We start from the raw sequence: 18,302 nt of genomic DNA, 5'->3' as shown, positions 1-18,302 counted from the left end.
GTGTTACGGTGTGCAAAGGGCTGGTAAGATGTAGTACAGCGTATTCCCCACTAGGTGGCAGTAGAGTAGTGAAGGAGATTCAAAGTAACACTGTAACAGAAAGATGGTTGAAGTACAGCAGAGTAACTTCAGCAGGCAGTTTACAGATGAACCACCAGGGGGCAATAGAGTAGTCAAGCAGTAAGGGTCTAGCGAGAAACGTCATGTCACTGCAAGGGGAGGATCAAAATCAGGTCAGAAAACAGAACCGAGGTCGGATGCCGGGAGATCAGGTAAGCAGATGGAAACACAAAGGGCACAGGGAACAGAAGACAAGACCGGAGGGGGAGGAGACACAAATATAGGAAGGAGGATGAACCAGAATAGGTAAACAACTGACAGGAGCGGGAAGTCAGAGACTGGGACAGACAGACGAACGGGGGAGGGTACAGGTCAGGGCATGGTAACTAGGAGTGAGATCAAACAGGAAATCTCACCAGAGCCAGTCACATGCTGCAGAGCAAAACTATAACCAGCACAGGAATGCAGGTGCAGCGACCAGATATAGTGTCTCCTGAAACCAGAACCTGACATGACCAGGCCGGGTCTGGGAAACTCTGGAGCGGGAAATACCGGTCCTGCATCATGACAAAGAGATTCAGGAGGAAAACAAGAGCAGGAAGGAAGCTCCAAATAACAGGGGTAAACTCCATAACCGTAAAAAGCAATAAGCACAAGTTTCACCACACAGACCAACATAGAATAAACCATAGCAGGCATGGGTAGACGCATTCAACCAGCATAAATAGGAGGGGAGCAGATGTGATAGGCCTCACCACAACATGTGATCAGTAAATTATCCCCTATTCCATCTATATTGGATAAGTTACAAATTTACTAAAAACCCTTTAAAGGGTCATCCACTACCCTATCTACCGGAAATAACTAAAAAAACGTAACCATTGTAAATCATTGGTGCAGAGGAGAGCCTAGCCATACTGTTTGCACTAACTATTTTTGGCACTGCTCTCTGGATATTAGAAAGAGCAGGACAACCAGGCTTCTGACCTCGGACCTCTTCCTGACCACATCTCTGTCTGCTCCTTCAACCATACACGTTACCTCCCGGCTTCTGACCTCGGACCTTATCCTGACCACCAGTCTGTCTGCACCCTTAACTTTATACATTATCTCCCGGCTTCTGACCTCAGATCTTTTCCTGAACATATGGCCTCCCCCCCACCCCAAACATGCATCCATAAGTAATATTATAACATATGTAAACCCAACAGGTAACAATATAGCAAAATCCTCTTTAAATTGATTTTCCGTATTGATCTCGGCTCGTTTGCCGCCGGCAGCGAAGCAGATGTGATTCATTTACATACGATACACAAAGTCGCCTCTCTCCTACCAGATGTTCCAGTACAAAGATTTCGTCTTTATTTACTAGGCCGTCGGTATTAAATATGCATGAGGCTCGATTGTCTCTTTGTCTGCTACAAGTGAATCTATTACACAGAGAGTTAAACAAGAGTGAGTTTTCCCTGGAGGCTGAGGCAGAAAAACATATACACATATATTTATTAAGGAAATATACAGAGGTCTGGAACGGATCCAAACAGAACCGGGTAGGCATGGCTGCTTTTACGCGTTTTGGGTAATTTTTGTTAAAGCGGCAACATACAAAGTAATAAAAACAAACCATTGTGTCTTTGCAGGAGGGATTGGCATGGTACCAGTCAAGTGAATGATTCTATAAGGAAGCAAAGATGATGCGTATAGTGATTGTGCTGCTAGACACTATGAGCAGTATGAATAGAAAGGTAACCAGACAAGCCGGGATCATAAGCCAGGAGGTAACATATAAGATTCAGGGAGCAGACAGAGACGTGGTCAGGATAAGGTCCGAGGTCAGAAGCCAGGAGGTAATGTATAAGGTTCAGGGAGCAGACAGAAATGTGGTCAGGAAAAGGTCCGAGGTCAGAAGCCAGAAGGTAACGTATAAGGTTCAGGGAGCAGACAGAGACGTGGTCAGGAAGAGGTCTGAGGTCACAAGCCAGGAGGTAACGTATAAGATTCAGGGAGCAGAAAGCGACGTGGTCAGGAAGAGATCTGAGGTCAGAGGTCGGGAGGTAAAATATAAGGTTCAGGGAGCAGACAAAGACGTGGTCAGGAAGAGATCCGAGGTCACAAGCCAGGAGGTAACGTATAAGATTCAGGGAGCAGAAAGCGACGTGGTCAGGAAGAGGACCGAGGTCAGAAGCTCGGAGGTAACATATAAGGTTCAGGGAGCAGACAGAGATGTGGTCAGGAAAAGGTCCGAAGTCAGAAGCCGGGAGGTAACGTATAAGGTTCAGGCGGCAGACAGAGACATTGTCAGGAAGAGGTCCGGAATCAGAAGCCGAGAGGTAACATATAAAGTTCAGGGAGAAGACAGAGACGTGGTCAGGAAGAGGTCCGAGATCAGGAGCCGGGAGGTAACATATAAAGTTCAGGGAGCAGACAGAGACGTGGTGAGGAAGAGGTCTGAGGTCAGAAGCCGGGAGGGAACGTATAAGATTCAGGGAGCAGACAGAGATATGTTCAGGAAAAGATCCGAGGTCAGAAGACGGAAGGTAACATATAAGGTTAAGGGTGCAGACAGAGTGGTGGTGAGGAAAAGGTGCGTGGTCAGAAGCCGGGAGGTAACATGTAAGGTTCAAGGAGCAGACAGAGATTTGGTCAGGAAGAGGTCCGAGGTCAGAAGCCAAGATCTGAACACTTACACCAGTAGGGAGCCAAGAGCACACTGAGGAAAAAGGAAGTCCAACTGGTGAAGTTCAAACAGAGCAAGCCCAGTAAAGAAACAGAGCAATCACCAGGAACAAGGCGTATCTGTGAAGGCACCTCCCAAATCCAGCGTGGACCCTAGTGGTGAAAGAAAACCTGTAAGCAAGTGCACAAGACACATAACAGAGCATTACCAAATGCAAAATGCTCCGCACAGCGGGACCGTGACAGTAATTTTTATTTTTTGTAAACTTTTGGGGGTGTTACTATTTTTTCTATAGAGGGGCTCAAATTAGGTAAAATCTTCTGCTTATAAATCTGCGGGGAGTTGTCATACTAGGTACGAGGAAGTACCAAGAAAGTAAGGGAAACCCTGTGTCTAGGGAAGGGGGAGATGGTGACCCCTGACTAAGCCTACCGCTGGGCCCTGGCTTCCCTCACTACCCTAGATAGGTTCCGCATCTATGCGCCGAGCTGGATGCCTGACCCTGGCTAACCTTGAAATAGGTCCTAAGTAGGGAGCAGATGGGATGAGAGCTTAGTCAACCCCACTAACCTCTAAAAAAGACACCGGGATAACAAACAGGTGGAAGTAAACAACTTATCTCCAAGAAGACTCAGGGAGAGGAACTGCAAACAACAAGGTTTCTCAAGAAGGATTCAAGCCGACTGCTTGCACTGAAGACTTGTGAAGGGTATTAGAGCTATAACCAGCACAGAGTAAGGGGAAATGAGGGTATATAAAGACACCAAGAAAAATGCTGATGAAAAACAGCTGAATGTTTGAGGAACTCTGCAGGGTCCTAAAGGGAGAGAAGATACATAGGATACCAAATACACCAAGAAAGAATAATAGAAGGTCAGGGAAGAATTAGCGCCGCCAAACGCTGTGACTTCTATAGCCGGAGACCACAGGACTGTCTGTCACCTGTGACACATCCGTGACAGGAATACTCACAGCTTATCTGCTATGCGTGAATCTAAAAAGGTTTTCGCATGAATTTCATTTCTTATCTGTCAATAAAAGCCCCCTTTGTGGTCCTTTGTGCTAGAGAGAGGTGCAGGTCTTAGCAGACCCCCAATGAATTAACACACCTATGACATACAGCAGTTACCACATATCCAAAATCAATACAGCTAATGGACAGAAATACGTAAAAATAGCCAATTTTGTGCATCGTTAGTATAAATCAGATATTTTTGAAGATTCAACTGCAAGAGTTTCCTAGTGAAAAATTGAATTTTTGTCAGATATTCTGTACTTTGCGTTATGGTCTGGGTTAGCGCTGGGTTATAGTTGGGTTTAAGATTGGGTTAATGCTCGGTTATGGTTGGGATTAGGATTGGGTTATGGTTTGAGTTAACGTTGGGTTATAGTTGGGATTAGGATTGGGTTATGGTTTGGGTTACCGTTGGGTTATAGTTAGGTTTAAGATTTGGTTACCGCTGGATTATGGTTGGATTAGGATTGGGTTAGGGTTTATCGTTGGGTTATAAATTTCGATTAGGATTGGGTTATGGTTTAAGTTAGCGTTGGGTTATGGTTGGGATTAGGATTGGGTTATGGTTTGGGTTAGTGCTGGGTTATAGTTAGGATTAGTATTGGGTTATGGTTTGGATTAGCTGGGGTTATGGTTAGGATTAGGGTTGGGTTATGGTTTGGATTAGCGCTGGGATATGGTTAGGATTAGGGTTGGGTTAGGGTTTGGGTTAGCGCTGGGCTATGGTTTGGATTAGAGTTGGTTATGGTTTGGATTAGGATTGGGTTATAGTTTGGATTAGGATTGGGTTATATTTTGGGTTAGCGCTGGGTTATGGTTAGGATTAGGATAGGATTATGGTTTGGGTTAGTGCTGGGTTATGGTTTGGATTAGGATTGGGTTATAGTTTGGATTAGGATTGGGTTATAGTTAGGGTTAGCGCTGGGTTATCGTTAGGAATAGGATTGGATTATGGTTTGGGTTAGTGCTGGGTTATGGTTTGGATTAGAATTGTGTTTAGGATTGGATTATGGTTTGGGTTAGTGCTGGGTTATGGTTTGGATTAGAATTGTGTTTAGGATTGGATTATGGTTTGGGTTAGTGCTGGGTTATGGTTTGGATTAGAATTGTGTTTAGGATTGGATTATGGTTAGCGCTGGGTTATTACTGGGATTAGGATTGGGATATAGTTTGGATGAGGATTATGTTTAGGATTGGATTGTGGTTGGGATTAGGATTGGGTTATAATTTGGATTAGGGTTGTGTTTAAGATTTGGTCATGGTTTCGGTTAGTGCTGGTTTATGGTTGGGTTTAGGGTTAGGATTGTGTTATGATTGGGGCAACGGTTAGGATTATGGTTAGGATTGGGTTTGGGGGTCACTATGAGAAATATAAAGGATTAGAGGTGTCTAGGAGCCAAATATTCCCCCTTCCACATTGAAAAGATGGAGAAGTCGGGGAATAGCAGACACCAAATTTTTGACTGACAGCTAGAAAAGATTGTTTTGTGGCTTCAATATTTTTGCTTCTCCGGGTCATCGTGTTTCCATTGCCATGTAATGATATATTAGGCCACTACGTCTGGAGCGCATAATAAACATCATATAACACAGTGCAGGACATATACGGGGTTGACGGGGCTGAACGAGGACCAGTCAAGGACTTTATTTTTGGCTGGAGTTGCCCTTTAAATAATGTAGGTGTTCTCCTTCCGCAACACTGAAGCCCTGCGCTGTTATGTAACCTCCGCCTGTGAGAGCCGCTCCCTGTTTAACCTCTGAGAGGTGAAGCAGAATGACGCTCTATGACGATACGTCACCTAGAAAGGGGATTTATCAATCTGCATTCATGCACCTAGTTGTAAAGCTAATTTATCGCACCGATAGGCCCTTATGGAAGTCAGATTAATGTCCTTTTGGCCTTTATGTAGCCATTGATCGGTTGTGTTTTCCTTTACAGTCCCCTGTGTATACCTTGCAGCAATCATTTTTTTTCATTGGGTCCCAATGATGGATAAATTCCACTTTATCTGTCCGGATGAAGAAGCATAAAGAAAAGCACCGTGCTAATTTATGATTTCATGTGTCACAGTGCACATAGCCACAACTACATCTTCTATTGGAAGAGTACCCAGCTTTCTCATTGTTAACAATACAATAGAGCGAAGAGACGCTCTGTCTGCTCCCTGAATCTAATACATACTCTCCTAGAATTCTGACCCTTGGCCTGTGACTTGACTGCAGTTTTGCTTACTCCCTGTGTCCTGTCATGTCCTCCTGTTTCCTGACCACGTCTCTGTCTGCTCCCTGTTCTTGTTGTTCCCTCCTGGCTTCTGACCTCAGACCGTTACCTGACTACGTCTCTGTCTGCTCCCTGAATCTAATACATACTCTCCTAGAATTCTGACCCTCGGCCTGTGACTTGACTGCAGTTTTGCTTACTCCCTGTGTCCTGTCATGTCCTACTGTTTTCTGACCACGTCTCTGTCTGGTCCCTGTTCTTGTTGTTACCTCCTGGCTTCTGACCTCAGACCGTTACCTGACTACGTCTCTGTCTGCTCCCTGAATCTAATACATACTCTCCTAGAATTCTGACCCTCGGCCTGTGACTTGACTGCAGTTTTGCTTACTCCCTGTGTCCTGTCATGTCCTCCTGTTTCCTGACCACGTCTCTGTCTGCTCCCTGTTCTTGTTGTTACCTCCTGGCTTCTGACCTCAGACCATTACCTGACAACGTCTCTGTCTGCTCCCTGAATCTAAGGAGGGTCAGTGAAGCTGCGGGCTCGGAGGAGGGGGTGTTGTGGCTCAGGAGGGTCGGCGATGCTGCAGGCTCGGAGGAGGTGGTGTCGCGGCTCAGGAAGGTAAGCAATGCTGCGGGCTCGGAGGAGGGGGTGTTGCAGCTCAGGAGGGTTAGCGATGCTGTGGGGTCGGAGGAGGGGGTGTTGCAGCTCAGGAGGGTCGGCGATGCTGTGGGGTCGGAGGAGGGGGTGTTGCAGCTCAGGAGGGTTGGCGATGCTGTGGTGTCGGAGGAGGGGGTGTTGCCGCTCAGGAGGGTTGGCGATGCTGTGGGCATGGAGGAGGGGATGTCACGGCTCAAGAAGGTCAGTGTATGGAAGGTCGGCGATACTGTGGGTGTCATGACGGCTGTCCGGCTTGGAAGAAGGGGTGTCGTGGCTCAGTGTGCGGCAGCGGAGGATTGGCAATACTGTTGCGGGCTCGTGGGGTGTCGCAGCAGTTGATGGAATGTCCCGCAGTTGATGAAATCGACTTCAAGAAAGTGGCCACGGAATCCTATCTGCGCATGCGTCGCCTCCATCGCTATTTTCTTGAAGTTGATCTCGTCATCTGCGGGAGATTCAAAGAAGCCCGCAGTCCGCTGGCAGATTAATGGTGCGCAACACCAGTTTTGGGAGGAAAAAAGTGTGTCTTACAAACCGGAAAATACAGTAACTTTTTTTTTCAGCTAAAAAGTCACAAAAAGGATAAAAAAACCCACCAAAGATTATTTGTGATTTTGCGTAAAATTCATGATCTACGAACACCACTTTGAAGAATTTGGTGCGGAAATGTCAAAACTAACCAAAATAAAAAAAAAGTAACTTAAAAAAAAGTAAACAATAAAAAACTAAATATTGATTCACACCCTTAATTTTTAAAGACCTCCGAGAGGAAGATCCAGGGGGATTAGATGGAGGAAATGTCCTTTAAGTCACATTTTCTGAATCTTATACAAGTCTTATGAGGCTCGGACAGAATTTCTGGATCTTCTGACATATTGTGGAATGAACAGGCCTGGTTCGGTGGTAACAGCTACATGGGCTATTTACTGAAAACAAAGCCATGTTCTCGTCACCTGAGCCATCCGGATTGTTCTCGCTGTTGTTTAATTTTATAGACTAAACCTATTCTTCTCAAACACTTTTTTGTCACTTTTCGTATAAGGCTAGATAAGAATTACGTGGAAAAGAAAACCTAAATTCCGTTAGTCGGATTCTTACATAGCAGCTCGCAAATGGCAAAATAAGAACAAAATCGGAATTATCCAGCGCTGAACAGTCCTGCACTGTGCGACGTGCTATGTGCATCATTGTGAAATTGGATTACCATATTTTTTGATTATAAGATGCACTTTCCCTACCAAAAATTTGGGAGGAAAATTAAGGTTACATCTTAAAATCCGAATGTAGCTTACTGGGAGGTGGAGAATGGATGCTGTGCTGGCTGCCGTGAGAGCGGTGGTGGGGGCTGTCTGTGCGGCTGTCTGTCTGTGCAGGCGGCTGTCTGTCTGTGCGGGTGGCTGTCTGTCTGTGCGGGTGTCTGTCTGTCTGTCTGTGCAGGTGGCTGTCTGTCTGTCTGTGCAGGTGGCTGTCTGTCTGTGCGGGTGGCTGTCTGTGCCGGCAGTTGGCTGTCTGTCTGTGCGGGTGTCTGTCTGTCTGTCTGTGAGGCTGTCTGTCTGTGCGGGTGGCTGTCTGTCTGTGCGGGTGGCTGTCTGTCTGTCTGTATGAACAGCTGTCTGTGCGGGTGGCTGTCTGTGCCAGCGGCTGGCTGTTTGTCTGTGTGGGCGGCTGTCTGTGCCGGTGGCTGGCTGTTTGTCTGTGAGTGGCTGTCTGTGCTGGTGGCTGGCTGCCTGCCTGTGCGGGCGGCTGTATGGTGCAGGGTGGTGCGGTAGGTGTCCCAGATGCTCTGGCTTCAATTAATGGCGCTCAGAGTGGCGCGTGCGCAGATGGAGCTTTTGGTTTGTCATTGAGCCAAGAGCTCCATTTGCGCACGCGCTGACTCCAGGCACCATTTCTTTGAAGCAAGCACTGCGAACAGAGCATCTGTGACACTCGCCGCACCCCATGCTCCACACAGCCATCACAGCCCCCACCACTGCCCTCATAGCCCCCACCGATGCCAATACAGACCCCACTGCTGCCAGCACAGCCTCCACCGCTGCCATCACAGCCCCCACCGCTGCCAGCACAGACCCCATTGCTGCCAGCACAGACCCCACCACTGCCATCACAGCTCCCACCGCTGCCAGCACAGACCCCACCGCTGCCAGCACAGTCCCCATCGCACCGTCCGCAGCATCGCCCTACTCCACCACCGCTCCTACCTCCTGTGACCCTGCTACACCACTGCTGCCACCCCCTCCCTCCAGTAAGACATCACGGAGCCCCCCCCTTTTTTATTTTAACCTTTTCTATCTCTAAATTTGGGGTGTGTCTTGTAATCAGGTGCATCTTATAAAATTAAAAATACGGTAATTGCATTATAAAGATACAATACAAATCTAAAAAAGTCTGTTTTGCTTATGGACTGAATGTGCATGCACGCTCGCTCCAGCAGTTTGATTGACAGCCAGTTTTGCAGAGCATCGGGTTACGGAGCATACCTGCCTGAATAAAGAAGTTGTGTGCACATACCCTAAAGGTTTATTCACCATTAGAGTTGAGCGAACCCGAGTTTCAGTGTTTGGTTTTCGTGCCAAACACAGAATTTAGAAAAAAAACAGAGTTCGGGTGTTTTACATATACAAGCCACTCGCGCGAGCATCGCTGTGCTCTGGTACGCTTCGTCCTCAGCCCGAGTTTACAATGTTTGATCGGCTCACACTGGGGGGGTAACAACAGCGTGATCGTGATAGTGTGCACCCAAAGAAAAATGGAAAAACCCCGGCCACACCCCCCCAGACGTGATCTGTTTATGGCTGGCTCCATATGGTCGGAGACCTGAACTACCCAGTTAGTGACTTCCATTGGGGTTCCAGTCCAGGTCCAGGTCCCAAACCGATCTTTATCTAAGGCCTATTTCACATGTCCATGCTAAAAACACGCACATTTTGCACGGACCGTGTTGAAGGTGCATATGACCCTCCGTGTGCCATGATTTTGGCACACGTGTGTGTAGCGCCCCTGAAGCCATCAGGGTGCTACAAGGTTCTGCGTCCCCACCAGGATGCAGGGCCCACTCCCTTAGGGACCCAGAACCACAGTGCTGGTAACATCAAAAACCCAGGTAATCCCAGGTTTCCCCAACAATCCCCCATATAATGGTCCTTAGCTAGGGTGGGACCAATGGATGACCGCCTAGAGGTGGAGCCAGACCAGTCCACTAGTTGACCAGGTGGGACGGGCAGACTGTGAAGAGTAGTTGGGACACAGGAAGAAGGTACCAGCGAACCAGACTGGCACTAGGACGACGGGGACCTGGAGGCGAAACCAGCATGCCTCGAGCAGCCAGTTAACACCCGAAAAGTGAGTAAACCAATTGCACTGAATACCTGTCTGGACTCCTTCTTCCGACGTCCACTGCACCATAGACCTGCTAGGGCAACATCCTACTTGCGGAGGGACTTCCATTCTAGCTGCTCCTACCATCACTCTCAGTAGAGACATTCTGCACCGGCGGCTCCCTACATATAGCCGCAACACCGCAAGTGGCATCACGAATAACTTTATTCACCAATCCCCTGTAAATATCCCCATAACAAAAAGGGCCCAGGGCACGGAACCGGGTAACGACCACCACCGTGACATCCCCAATAGAGACACTGCCCGGAACCGAGTACCCCATATCCCTGGGTGCTACAACCCTTTTTTCTGGCGCCACAAACTGGATTGAACTGGACACGGTCAAACCGGATGACGTGTGCCTTAAAAACTGTATTATATGGACTGAACTTTATTCTTTGAAAAACAGCCGCCATTTTGCTGTGAAAAATAACTGCGCCACAGCAGACCAAAAGGCGTCAAAAGAAACCCCGCCCACGATGCCTGTAAGCGCGGGCGGAAGCAGGCAGTAAGCTGACCCGGAAGTTCCCAGAGGTGCTCGAGTCCCGCGAGAGAGTGGTGAGAAACACCAAGGTGTAACGGAAAATGCAGGCGCCTGATAGCGGGAACACAGCAGCGCCTGCTCCGGTAGATCAAGCGGCAGCACCCGGAGCTGGAGCGGTGGTACAGATCATGTCGATTACCCTGCGGTAAGTCCCCGGAGCGGCGTGGCTGCCCCAATATGATAGTAAACCGGACGCCTTACCTGGGTTTAAAAAGAAAATCTGTACCGTGTTGGACATGTATGCAATGACCGGTAAGCAGCAGGCATCTGTTGTGCTGGGACAGTTGACGGTGAGCTGGTACCCAGGAGAGGTGGTTGCCGGAAGAGTAAGTGGCGTTCAGAATAATTTTATTCTCCAATCCCCTGTAAATATCCCCATTACAAAAAGGGCCCAGGGCACGGTACCGGGTAACGTCCACCATCGTGACATCCCCAGGACGTACACTACCCTGAACCGAGTACCCCATATCCCTGGGTGCTACAGAATAATGATGGCGCATTCCAGAGTCTTGCTCAAGAAACCTTTCCAAAACGCTGCTGTCCGAAGATTTCAGTATCAGTGGTCTCCAGGAGTCTGGCAGGTCTACCTTTTTTTCACGAGTCTACAGGACATTTTGGGAGCTTTGGTAAATATCGTTTAGGTTGGCACTAAAGTAGCACATTGAGGGCAATAGGGGACACAATGAGGACTAGAGGCAACAATTAACAAACCTGGGCAAGTGCCAGGGCCTATTGTGCCCGCCACTCGGACTAGACCTTCATCTACTGTGCATGTACGATGCATAGGTGCGTCCAGCATCTGTGGAGTGTGTTCAGGGGGTGAACAGTGTGCGTCCTGCGCATGTGGAGCGTGTTCAGGGGGTGAACAGTGTGCGTCCTGCGCATGTGGAGCGTGTTCAGGGGGTGAACAGGGTGCGTCCTGCGCATGTGGAGCGTGTTCAGGGGGTGAACAGGGTGCGTCCTGCGCATGTGGAGCGTGTTCAGGGGGTGAACAGTGTGCGTCCTGCGCATGTGGAGCGTGTTCAGGGGGTGAACAGTGTGCGTCCTGCGCATGTGGAGCGTGTTCAGGGGGGTGAACAGTGTGCGTCCTGCGCATGTGGAGCGTGTTCAGGGGGTGAACAGGGTGCGTCCTGCGCATGTGGAGCGTGTTCAGGGGGGTGAACAGTGTGCGTCCTGCGCATGTGGAGCGTGTTCAGGGGGTGAACAGTGTGCGTCCTGCGCATGTGGAGCGTGTTCAGGGGGTGAACAGGGTGCGTCCTGCGCATGTGGAGCGTGTTCAGGGGGTGAACAGGGTGCGTCCTGCGCATGTGGAGCGTGTTCAGGGGGTGAACAGTGTGCGTCCTGCGCATGTGGAGCGTGTTCAGGGGGTGAACAGGGTGCGTCCTGCGCATGTGGAGCGTGTTCAGGGGGTGAACAGTGTGCGTCCTGCGCATGTGGAGCGTGTTCAGGGGGTGAACAGGGTGCGTCCTGCGCATGTGGAGCGTGTTCAGGGGGTGAACAGTGTGCGTCCTGCGCATGTGGAGCGTGTTCAGGGGGTGAACAGGGTGCGTCCTGCGTTTGTGGAGCGTGTTCAGGGGGTGAACAGGTTGCGTCCTGCGTCTGTGGAGCGTGTTAAGGGGGTGAACAGGGTGCGTCCTGCGTTTGTGGAGCGTGTTCAGGGGTTGAACAGGGTGCGTCCTGCGTCTGTGGAGCGTGTTCAGGGGGTCACCCTGTCCCATACAGCTCAAATTATGGCTGTGTTATACCGTTGCCCCCCCAAGTCTAACGATACTGTGTCGCCCTGGGCAAGCCAGGGGACACAGGTCACACACCACCACACCCTACATCCCAGCTAGGAACACCACAGCTAACCGAAAATCCTTGTTGCCTTCCTCCAGAGGCTGATGATTCACACCAGGGGGTGGGCCAGGCGGTTGGCTCCGCCCACCGAAGAGGTCACAGCTCTGGAGGCGGGAGAAACCAGGCAGTCAGCTCAGGGACGAGCTTGAGTAAACAGCGAAGTGAAAGTAGTGAAAGTAGAAAAGTGGTAAAGGAGGAAAGCAAGTGAGGTGACAAGAAGGAAGGAAAGCCTGAAGGGTCCAGCTTTGTGTAGGACCAGGTCAGCAAGGTCAGCAACGGCGGTGACTGTCTGGAGGGGGACCGTTTGGAAGTTCCTGGAAGGACCCCGTTGGCTGTGTGCCCGGCGGTCTGGAGCAGTGTTCCGAAGGACAGTCAGCACCAGGGCAGGGGCCTCTCGGACCCCGGCAAGGCTTGGAGTCGCCATAATTTGCCGAATCCGTCAGTGGAGGGGACGCAGATCCCCCAACAACCAAGTCCCGATTGAAGGCAACCGCCCAGCCAGTAGAGAAGAGACACCGCCACCGCCAAGGCACCAGTTTCTTAGGGCCAGCGCCTGCGGGCAAAGAGTAGAGCTCCCCCGGTCCAGCTTGAAGCCGGGGAGCGGGTTACCGGTGGGGACCCATCGCAACCAACAAGTACACCAAGGTGCAAGGAAGAGGGACATCACCGTCACCTACTGGGAGAGCAAGTGCAGCCGTCCGTGGGACCGTCTATCCAGCCGTTTGGTTTACCGTAAAAACTGTGTCACGTCTCAGGCTGAGTGAGTACCACAGTGCCGCAAGGCACAGCGCTGCCCCCGCGTCCCTGCGCCCACCAGGCCCTGCACCTCCCAAGCCATCACCGGGCCCCGGGATCACCAACCCCTACCCACGGAGGGTTAACACAATACCTGGCTGCTCCACATCACCATCCCCGGGATCCCCGTATAGAGCAGCGGTGGTGAAATCACCACAACCGTGGGTGGCGTCACGGACAATAATCATCCCCACACCCAACAATCCCCTTTCACTCACGGGCGAGGAGTGCCGCTCGAGAAACCCCCGGGATCCGGCCCACCGCTCGAGCCACCACTGAGCAGCAGCCGCCGGACCCGAGCAGAAGGGGGTGAGCGTAGTGTGCTGACACCCTCCTCCCCGCCCGCGACAACTTGGCGTCACGAACAGGATCTTACCGCTCTGCCGTCTGGTAGAGGTGCGCCTTGTTACCGCCGGAGGTATCCGGCAGAAAAATTTCAGAAGCCGCCATCTTTGGCGCGAAAAGTTCCCGCTCGAGCGTCTTCTCGAGTAGTAGAGGCGCGAAGGCCAAAACCCCGCCCCGAGAGAGGAGGGGCCGGAAAGAGCTAAGGGGGACGAAATGGCGGCTGGCCGCATGTGAGCGCGGCTGTGGAAGCGGGGACGCCAGGACCCTGCGGCCATTTATTGTTTCCTGGAAGAGGCCGCTGCTAAAGATGCTGAGTCCGACCAACAACACCGTGGTCCCCGCGCCCGGCATGGCGGCGTGGGTGGAAGTCCGGACCGCCCAGCTAAGCAGCCGTCTGCAGGTCCGCATGCAGCTCCTCCTGGAGGAGTGGGAGGCCGACATGGTGGAAGTGGTGGCTGCTACACGGAGATGTGAGGTGGAGGAAGATTTGGAGGAACGGGTAAGAGACCCACGTCCCTGTATTCCCGAGGGATCGGCCGCTGCGGCTGAGGGGCCCGGCCTACACCCGTTCACCCTGCTGCCTCTCCCGCTACCCGCGTTAGCTGCTGTTGCCCCGCCACTAGGCCCGCTACCACCACCACCGGTAGCGGTACCCTGCCAATCCGCCCCGACGGACTGACCTGCAGCAGAAGCTCATGACCACCCTGAACCGCTTCTATGGAAGAAGCCAAAGGCTGAGCCCGTCAGCAAAGATGCACCGGAGGCACGGCGGGGATGCAGCTGCCAGGAGGCAGAGGAGGCCATGTCACAGCGGGGTCCCTCATTACTGAAGGTGCCGGTCGTAGCCGACACGGAGGGACTCTGGCTGGGTCCGTCCCCCGCACACGCTGAACCAGAGCAAACAGAAAGTACTCCCGGCTGGGAGCGGCGGCAACAGCAGCTGCGCAGGGAGATCGATGCCCGAGAGGGGTGTAGAGCGGATGTGCATGCCCGCATGAATATGGAAGAAGATCGCCTGCAGCGAGCTACCATTGGGGTCCAGAGCGGTGCACCATGTGAAGGTGGCACTAGAGCCCCACGAGTGAGAATGGACTGTTGAGCCGCAAAAGGCAGCGGAGTGCCGCTACACAGTCCCCGTTGGGACCACCACTTTGTTTGTTGAAAAGTTTGGAAAGTTTTCAAAAATGATAAGAAAATGATTACCGAAGTTTCACCTGATTTACCGTGATTTGCAACCGGCTGGAGCCGGCACCGTTGTCCCCGTGGGGACCGTTTAAAAGTTGTTTTGCATGGAGGACTATCCATGGACAAGCCCGTGAACTTGCAGGGCAACCACAAACGTTAGTGGCTTGTAAATATGTTGTTTACCGTTACCGTTTTCCGCAATGCCGCCTCCGGAGAGGCAGGTTGGAAGGAGGGCCCTGAGCAGAGCAGGCTAGGGCCCAGCCACCAAAGGAACCGGTGGCTACCCTCTGGAGGGCAAGGAAAGATCCTGCTCGGGTACCGTGTGCTGGACTGTGGGTCAAGGGGTGCTGCCTGGGCTTTAGGGGCAGCATCAGGGCCAGGTTGCTTGGGTGGGAGAGAGCGGAAACCGTAACCGTAAACCGTTATGCAACGTTAAAGAAATGTGCCTCCCGTCTTGGGAAGAGTTATTATTAAAAATGTAAATATGTTATATCATTATGTTATCTTTTTCAGAAAAATAAAACCGGTGTTGGACGGCAGCCCGCGGACGGTCTGCATTTTGCTAAGGGGGAATGTGTCGCCCTGGGCAAGCCAGGGGACACAGGTCACACACCACCACACCCTAAATCCCAGCTAGGAACACCACAGCTAACCGAAAATCCTTGTTGCCTTCCTCCAGAGGCTGATGATTCACACCAGGGGGTGGGCCAGGCGGTTGGCTCCGCCCACCGAGGAGGTCACAGCTCTGGAGGCGGGAGAAACCAGGCAGTCAGCTCAGGGACGAGCTTGAGTAAACAGCGAAGTGAAAGTAGAAAAGTGGTAAAGGAGGAAAGCAAGTGAGGTGACAAGAAGGAAGGAAAGCCTGAAGGGTCCAGCTTTGTGTAGGACCAGGTCAGCAAGGTCAGCAACGGCGGTGACTGTCTGGAGGGGGACCGTTTGGAAGTTCCTGCAAGGACCCCGTTGGCTGTGTGCCCGGCGGTCTGGAGCAGTGTTCCGAAGGACAGTCAGCACCAGGGCAGGGGCCTCTCGGACCCCGGCAAGGCTTGGAGTCGCCATAATTTGCCGAATCCGTCAGTGGAGGGGACGCAGATCCCCCAACAACCAAGTCCCGATTGAAGGCAACCGCCCAGCCAGTATAGAAGAGACACCGCCACCGCCAAGGCACCAGTTTCTTAGGGCCAGCGCCTGCGGGCAAAGAGTAGAGCTCCCCCGGTCCAGCTTGAAGCCGGGGAGCGGGTTACCGGTGGGGACCCATCGCAACCAACAAGTACACCAAGGTGCAAGGAAGAGGGACATCACCGTCACCTACTGGGAGAGCAAGTGCAGCCGTCCGTGGGACCGTCTATCCAGCCGTTTGGTTTACCGTAAAAACTGTGTCACGTCTCAGGCTGAGTGAGTACCACAGTGCCGCAAGGCACAGCGCTGCCCCCGCGTCCCTGCGCCCACCAGGCCCTGCACCTCCCAAGCCATCACCGGGCCCCGGGATCACCAACCCCTACCCACGGAGGGGTAACACAACACCTGGCTGCTCCACATCACCATCCCCGGGATCCCCGTATAGAGCAGCGGTGGTGAAATCACCACAACCGTGGGTGGCGTCACGGACAATAATCATCCCCACACCCAACAATCCCCTTTCACTCACGGGCGAGGAGTGCCGCTCGAGAAACCCCCGGGATCCGGCCCCCCGCTTGAGCCACCACTGAGCAGCAGCCGCCGGACCTGAGCAGAAGGGGGTGAGCGTAGTGTGCTGACACCCTCCTCCCCGCCCGCGACAATACCCCTCCTCATGGTTCAATATAAACCAGTAGACCTTACTATCATAGTTTTTTTTTGTTGTTATTTAGGTGAAGGGGAAATGCAAAATGCCCTTCCCAGAAAGACTCCTCAGACCCCCACCTGAGCTGAGGCGCTCATCTCATCTCCCAACTGAAGTTTTGCCTGAGAGGGGACCAATATAGTAATTAAAAAAATAATAATGAAAAATTAATTAATTTATTATTATTATTATAATTATTAATAATAAACATTTTTAAAGAAATACCGTAAAAGTTCACATCAACCTCATTTTTTCACCGAATGTAAAAAAAATAAATAAAAAGTAATATGAATGTATTTAGTTTTTGCCACGTCAATAACTGTCCAGACTAATAAGATATCATACCATTTACCTTGGGGGGGAACAAAATACAAAAAAAACAAAATGGCAGAATTACTATTTTTGTTTCCAAAAAGAGGAATAGTTGCAGAAAGTTGCATGGACCCCAAAATAGAGACGCAAACTACAACTTTTACCTATTAATTGAAAAGTTAAAAAAAAGTTATGGATTTTGTAAAGCGAGGAGGAAAAATGGAAAATGAAGAGGGGCCGCGTCAGCCGAGGGGCCGCGTCAGCCGATGGGCCGTATCAGCCGAGGGTCTGCATCAGCCAAGGGGCCACGTTAGCCGAGGGACCGCGTCAGCCGAAGGGCCGCGTCAGCCGAGGGGGCACGTTAGTCGAGAGGCCGCGTCAGCCGTGAGGCCGTGTCAGTCAAGGGGCCGCATAGACCTAGATGCAAATTGGACAAGGTAACTGTTATTAGGGGGGCACTAATGATACGAAATTGGTGCCAAAATCCTGTGTGGGTGCACCCTAGTTATTTTGGCACAGCAGCCGTGTGTGTATTGCAGGGGTATGTGTGATGTATTTTATTTTTTCACATATGTCTGCTATTTACTGTAATATCAATGAAATGAAACATATCCAGAGTCACACAGTGATATCATTTCTGTCAGACACAGCAGCAGCAGCAGTAGTGAGGCCTCTGGCCAGCCATTACTCCCGCGCCTAGCAGGTTACCATGGGAACGCCCCTCAGCCCCTGGAGCGCGGATCACGTGGAGGAGTTTGGACCCTGCTCGGCGCCCGTAGTTAAACAGTAAAGATGGCGGCGCGCGATAGTGACGGGGAGGAGGATTTTGTCACTTACGGAAAGTGTCTGGAGCAGTACGAGGAGGGTGAGAGGCTGTGGGGACACCTGCAGGGGGACATTATACCGCTGCTATAGCTGTGTGCTGTGCAGAGCATTGCTGAGAGGGAGCACGAATTGTTTTTGTATTTCTTTATTTATAACGCAGTATTAACAATAAACAAAGGCTTCTGAGGATAGAGCAGCCGGGTTAATGCTACCTGTGTGGTCTGCTGTTGTTTTGCAACTTTATAGCTGCTTCTATAGAGTTTTTTATATATATATATATATATATGTATATGTATATGTATGTGTGTTGGTGGTCCCGGGCAGCAGAGGTGGTTGTCACTGCTGGTGGACCGGGCAACCGTGGTGGTTGTCAGCGTTTGTGGCCACGGTGGTTGTTGCTGCTGGTGGCCCAGGCAGTCGTGTTTGTTGCCGCCGCTGCTGGTGGTCCCTGTCCATGTTGGTTGTCGATGACGGTGGCCCGGGCGGTCCAGGTGGTTGTCGCTGACTTTGGCCCGGGTGGCTGATGTGGTTCTTGCTGACGGCGGCCCGGGCGGCCCATGTGGTTCTTGCTGACGGTGGCCCATGTGGTTCTTGCTGACGGTGGCCCGGGCGGCCCATGTGGTTCTTGC

The 18,302-nt window shown here is 51.4% G+C and overlaps 1 protein-coding gene across 1 annotated transcript in view; it reads left to right on the top strand.

The window, feature by feature from the left end:
* The first annotated feature begins 17,606 nt into the window (after positions 1-17,606).
* The window catches only part of GPATCH1 (G-patch domain containing 1), a 178,120-nt gene continuing 177,424 nt past the window's right edge, over positions 17,607-18,302 (top strand). The window contains 1 exon segment of the mRNA XM_075326109.1: positions 17,607-17,713. Coding sequence (XP_075182224.1) covers positions 17,641-17,713 — 73 coding nt within the window. The 5' untranslated portion in view covers positions 17,607-17,640.

The sequence above is a fragment of the Anomaloglossus baeobatrachus genome, chromosome 10, assembly GCF_048569485.1.
Source record: "Anomaloglossus baeobatrachus isolate aAnoBae1 chromosome 10, aAnoBae1.hap1, whole genome shotgun sequence".
Classification (NCBI taxonomy): Eukaryota; Metazoa; Chordata; class Amphibia; order Anura; family Aromobatidae; genus Anomaloglossus; species Anomaloglossus baeobatrachus.
Note: the sequence above shows the minus strand (reverse complement) of the source record. Positions and strands in the feature narration are given on the sequence as shown.